This window comes from Micropterus dolomieu, linkage group LG11 (genome assembly GCF_021292245.1).
Source record: "Micropterus dolomieu isolate WLL.071019.BEF.003 ecotype Adirondacks linkage group LG11, ASM2129224v1, whole genome shotgun sequence".
Lineage (NCBI taxonomy): Eukaryota > Metazoa > Chordata > Actinopteri > Centrarchiformes > Centrarchidae > Micropterus > Micropterus dolomieu.
This window is the reverse complement of record NC_060160.1, coordinates 13687877-13693665: the sequence shown is the minus strand read 5'-3', so window position 1 is coordinate 13693665 and position 5789 is coordinate 13687877. Positions and strand designations below refer to the sequence as shown.

The following is a 5789-nucleotide window of genomic DNA, read 5'->3' as shown; positions in this document are numbered from 1 at the left end:
ACCACACCACAGCACTGAGACAGCTCTTGTTAAGGTCTTCAATGACATCCATTTAAACACTGACAGTGGCAGAATTTCAGTCTTAGCATTATTGGATCTCAGTGCTGCATTCGACACGGTCGACCACAACATATTACTAGACAGACTTGAAAACTGGGTTGGACTTTCTGGCACAGTACTAAATTGGTTTGAATCTTACTTAAAGGACAGGGACTACTTTGTGTCTATAGGTAATTACACATCTGAGCTGACAAAAATTACATGTGGAGTTCCCTAAGGCTCCATTCTGGGACCTCTTTTGTTTAACATTTACATGCTTCCACTGGCTCAGATTATGAAAAACAACAAAATATGTTGCCATAATTATGCAGATGACACACAGATTTACATAACCATTTCACCAGGGGACTATGATCCCATACAGGCGCTGAGTAACTGTATTGAGCAGGTCAACGATTGGATGTGCCAGAATTTTCTTCAATTAAACAAGGATAAAACTGAAGTTATTGTTTTTGGAGCCAGGAAGGAACGATTGAAAGTCAGTGCTCGACTTCAATCTGTAATGTTAAGAACCACATATCAAGCCAGAAATCTTGGTGTAGTCATGGACTCAGACCTGAATTTGAGGAGCCATATTAAGACAATTACAAAGTCAGCCTACTATCACCTGAAGAATATATCAAGATTAAAGGACTTATGTCTCAGCAGGACCTGGAAAAGCTTATCCATGCATTTATCTTCAGTCGACTCAACTACTGTAACAGTGTCCTTACAGGGCTCCCTGAGAAATCCATCAGACAGCTGCAGCTGATTCAGAGCGCTGTTGCTCGAGTCCTCACTAAGACCAAAAAGGCGGATCACATCACTCCAGTTCTGAGGTCTTTACATTGGCTTCCTGTATGTCAAAGAATTGATTTCAAAATCCTGCTGTTAGTTTATAAAGCACAAAATGGTTTAGGGCCAAAATACATTTCTGATCTTCTGCTTCGTTACGAACCATCCAGACCTCTCAGGTCGTCGGGGGCAGGTCTGCTTTCTATCCCCAGAGTCAAAACTAAACAAGGAGAAGCATCGTGCAGTTATTATGCTCCGTATATCTGGAACAAACTCCCAGATAACTGCAGGACTGCTGAAACTGTCAGTTCTTTTAAATTAAGACTGAAGACTTTTCTTTTTACCATTGCTTTTAATTAAATATTTAAGATTTTTCTTTTTATTGATAACTTACACTGCACTGTAACTTTTACTGTCCTGTTTTCTTTGTTTTTAGCTTTTTATCATTGCTTTTAATTAAATATTTCCATTTAACTCTTTTAACCCTGATTGTAACACTGTAACTTTTATTATATTTTATGTTGCTTTTCAACTTTTTTATATTTCCCTGTTGCTTTTATGTTTTATGTAAAGCACTTTGAATTACCTTGTTGTTAAAATGTGCTATACAAATAAACTTGCCTTGCCTAAAGTATGACCACAGCCTCCATTGTCTGCAACAGATTTTTAGCAACCACCTTTCAAGTTTGTAAGAGTGAGTGTTACTTTAAAATCGTTATTTAGTTAGTAATTTATTACTTCAAAGTGGCTTAACCGTATTGGCAGCAATGACATATAGCTGATTAGTGACAGGTTAGTGTACCTGACAGTAGGCATGGTTGCCCAGAGCCTTGTGGGCTTCATCAATCACCACACATTTGACGTGCTGGGCCGGGCAGGTCTGTCTGGACAGATCATTCACCATGACCTGAGGGGTGAGGAAGAAGACACGCTTGGTCCTCCACACCTCCTGTCTCTGCTTTGCTGCCGTGCTGCCTGCAAATAAAGACATGGACTACTTGTTAGTAACGGCTAAAAGACGAAAAGTGAGCCCCGTGGTTTCTGTGTCATGATTGTTACCTGTCAGCTCAGCCATGTGGGCCTGCGGGATCCCCATCACTTTATAGCAGGCCTCGATCTGTTGTGCCACCAGAGGTTTGGTGGGAGCCATGAATACAATCTTCCCGGATGGATACCAGCGGTAGAAGTTGTACATAACCACAGAGGCTATAAAGGTCTTTCCAAGACCAGTGGGAAGACACACTAGCGTGTTCTGAAACAGGGCAACCTCTGATATCTTCAGCTGGTACTCCCTGATGGGATAGTTGGTGGGGTAAATCCACACCTTAGCTGAGGAGCTGTCAAAGCCAGGGAAATCTGGATATGTCTGCTCACCTGACGGGATGGGAGAGAGGGCAGTGCTCTCTGTTCCTTCAGGGTTGGCATATTGGCATACCTGGAAAGAGTTTGCATTATCAAGTTGCAGGCTCCTTTCAGCTTCATAAACAGCGACCACCATCAGATCATCATCGTCATCTTCATCCGCAGGGTTAAAGTCCTCTTTCCTTACTGGGTTCTCTGATGTGGACCGCTGACCTATTTCAGTCCATAGAGGACTTCGAGCAGGGTGTGTTGGAGCTACCTGTGCTGTGTTGCTTGGAGTTGTTTTGTGCCGTCCAGCGGCTTTCTTGACATCTTTTTTCGGTTGCACAACTTTGTTTTGAGAAACAGGTGCTCCCCAAGTCTGGAACAAAGTCCTCTGATTTGAACCACTACTCATTTTCATAAGCTGTGGCGAAAAACTGAGAGAAAGTGGCACGTGACGAGCAGCAACATTGCAAACTGAATATATATAAACACGGGGTCACTTCCGCCGACGTTTTACCAAAATATAACACCACATATATCACGACGGTTTTACTGGAGTTGTCGCGTTCATTTTAATACAATTTCAAGTGTAATGTTATTTCAAGTGGTCACTGTCACTGACAATACTGACTCCAACATTGTAAGCTAAAAGCTAAACTGGTACACTACGTGGTAGACTACAAGGAGGCTTTTACTTTTTGAGTGTGACCCCGGAACAAAATCATAAACTCGAGTTCATCTCCCGCTCTCCGGGACAAGATCGCTATGTTACCAAAGCAATGGACAGATGTAAATGGGAGAAGATACTCACCTGTTTTCAGGTAATGGCGTTATCTAATTAGCATGCCAAGTTGTGTCTTTATAGCTGCACTAATTTGTAGTCAATTGTTTAGTTTTTTTGCTAGTTTGGGCTAAAGCAACCGTTGCTAACTCTGGAAGACTGTTGCTAATAGCTATTGTTGTTGTTAGCATTGACGTAACTAAAGTTAGCTATCAGGCTATCGGGGGACAAGTTGCCGTTACTAGTAGTTGCAAGTTATTATATAGTTATTGACTGATTCATTTTCAGCCTTTTTATGAGTTTAAAATTAGTGTGTATCAGACGGAATTTTCGCAGCAAGCGTGGGAAGACAAACTGACAGAGAGGGAAATCACCTTATACAACTGGCACAGTCAGCTTTAAAGTGACAGCAGTACCAGCCAACTGCTGCATAGACTTCCATGGGGAATGAGACCTGAACTTTCAGGAGGGAGGCAGAAAGGTGAGCATTTGTAACTTTACCTTTCTGCTGTGGATTTCTCACACTACAGACAAAAATCTCACACAGTATCTTCAGGTGGGTCTTATCTCTCTTAGAGTATGTTTATGTAGGTGAGGTGGTTAGGTGTTTGGTAGAAGCAGTGGAATAAGAGATGTGCTTCAGCGTCAGCTTTTCAACAATTCTTACAATATTCCACATCTTTTATACATTTGTACTATTCAACTTTTCAAGCCAGCAATTCAGTTTAGCGCAAGCCTTTCAAAAGACAGCGTTCACAATGCAATTATTTCATAAATTCCTTTTTATAGTTACTGTAACTCTCCTACTATCGGTAGGCATCTGCACGTGGATACTTGGTGAGAAACGAAGTCAGCCGTGCCCGAGAAGACTTTGAAGGCATTGTGAAAGAGATTGATGGAGGCTTGAACCATCTAGAGTGGGTGCAGACAGTTATCCCCATTCCCCACTTCACAGACACTGTAAGTCCATGTAGCTGTAGCTGAGAGTGTGATTTAATCAGCTTGTCGGTACTTCTCTCATGCTTTTGCTCATGCATTGTCAGGATGGCCCGTTTCTACAAACCAGCAGCTCTGCCAGCAAGCCTTCAAATCCAGGACTAGATGCCTGTGCCAGTCCCCAGAGCTTATCATCATCCGCAGTAGCACCTTTATCAGAGGAGAGAGGAGATTGTGTCCTGCTAGAAGCCGAGAGAGATGATTCACAAACCAAAGGACAGGCCTCTCTGTTTGAAGACAGTTTCCCGAGCAGCAATGTTAGAGGGGATGGACAGAAAGAAAGCATTGTGGGGGATAAAGATGGAGGGCTGATGGAGAGCACAGGAGACTCCACCACCGTCTGGAGCAGTTTGGAGCTGGACATGAACTATGGTCACACTCAAAAAGGTGAGAGTTGTGTACATTGTGGTAGTGCTGCCTGCTCATTTTATGTGTGTGCAAGGTGTTTTGAAATGAGATGACTTTTACTTTATGTGTCTGCATTAGGGGTGCACAATATATTGACTCCATAACGTTATCGCAATATCACGTAGCGACATATTATCCAATGTGGTGCCGAAAGTATGCAATAATCTGTTTGTAGAGAGATGCATCTGTTGGCTGTGTGGCATAGTTGTGTCTGATTTAGAGCCCTCTTGAAACAGTGATATAATGATCATGTTTCATTGGCCAGTTGCCCTGTCACATGCAATTTGTGAGCACACGGGTCCATTACACAAACATACCCTATGGAGCATACCCAAAACATGTGTGCATAGTTAGAAAGTGTGTGAGTGAAGAGGGAGAGTAACGGGGGAAAAAAAACAAAGCGAGTCAGAGGAGCAACAGAAAAGAAGATGAGTGTGGCTCAGGTAGACAATGAAGGAAATGTATCACAAACAGGGCACATCCACCTGTGTTTTTACATATGTTTAAGAATATCGAAATTAATATTGTTATCACAATATTACATTTTGTCATTATTGTGCAACCCTAGTCTGCGTGTATTATTCATTTATAATATTTTCACAATCACTTAATCCTGTGAAATTTCAGAAATAGTGTGACAAATGCCCATCGCAATTTCCAATACCGAACGGAGATGCCTTCAAATTGCTTGTTTTGCCCTTCCAACTGTTCAAAAGATAAAGATATGTAATGTATGTAGAAAATCCTTATATTTAGAATCTTGAAACAGCAAGTATTTTGGCATTTTTTCTTGGTTCATTGTTTCCCAAAGCTCCAAGATGACATCCTCAAGTGTCCTGTTTTGTCCACAACCCAAACATATACACTGCTCAAAAACATAAAGGGAACACTAAAATAACACATCCTAGATCTGAATGAATGAAATAATCTCATTAAATACTCCTTCCTTTACATAGTTGAATGTGCTGACAACAAAATCACACAAAAATTATCAATGGAAATCAAATTTATCAACCAATGGAGGTCTGGATTTGGAGTCACACTCAAAATCAAAGTAGAAAACCACACTACAGGCCGATCCAACTTTGATGTAATGTCCTTAAAACAAGTCAAAATGAGGCTCAGTAGTGTGTGTGGCCTCCACGTGCCTGTATGACCTCCCTACAACGCCTGGGCATGCTCCTGATGAGGTGGCGGATGGTCTCCTGAGGGATCTCCTCCCAGACCTGGACTAAAGCATCTGCCAACTCCTGGACAGTCTGTGGTGCAACGTGGCGTTGGTGGATGGAGCGAGACATGATGTCCCAGATGTGCTCAATTGGATTCAGGTCTGGGGAACGGGCGGGCCAGTCCATAGCATCAATGCCTTCCTCTTGCAGGAACTGCTGACACACTCCAGCCACATGAGGTCTAGCATTGTCTT

General features: G+C 42.2%; 2 protein-coding genes across 12 annotated transcripts in view; one reads left to right on the top strand and one right to left on the bottom strand.

Moving 5' to 3' along the window:
• fancm (FA complementation group M) overlaps positions 1-3288 on the bottom strand; it is a 66353-nt gene extending 63065 nt beyond the window's left edge. For 3 of the 6 annotated variants that reach the window (XM_046062101.1, XM_046062099.1, XM_046062100.1), the window contains exons 1-3: positions 2993-3288; positions 1894-2615; positions 1637-1809 (exon numbers count right to left, since the gene is read on the bottom strand). In XM_046062101.1, coding sequence (XP_045918057.1) covers positions 1637-1809; positions 1894-2599 — 879 coding nt within the window. In that variant the 5' untranslated portion in view covers positions 2600-2615; positions 2993-3288. The remainder of the gene's footprint in view (positions 1-1636; positions 1810-1893; positions 2616-2992) is intronic. The other 3 variants (XM_046062104.1, XM_046062102.1, XM_046062103.1) reach the window with 3 other exon arrangements.
• dcdc2b (doublecortin domain containing 2B) overlaps positions 2275-5789 on the top strand; it is a 14424-nt gene continuing 10909 nt past the window's right edge. For 2 of the 6 annotated variants that reach the window (XM_046062117.1, XM_046062113.1), the window contains exon 1: positions 2277-3002. The gene's annotated coding sequence lies outside the window, so the exon portion shown is untranslated. Of the gene's footprint in view, positions 3003-5789 lie in introns of all 6 variants that reach the window. The other 4 variants (XM_046062115.1, XM_046062118.1, XM_046062116.1 and 1 more) reach the window with 4 other exon arrangements.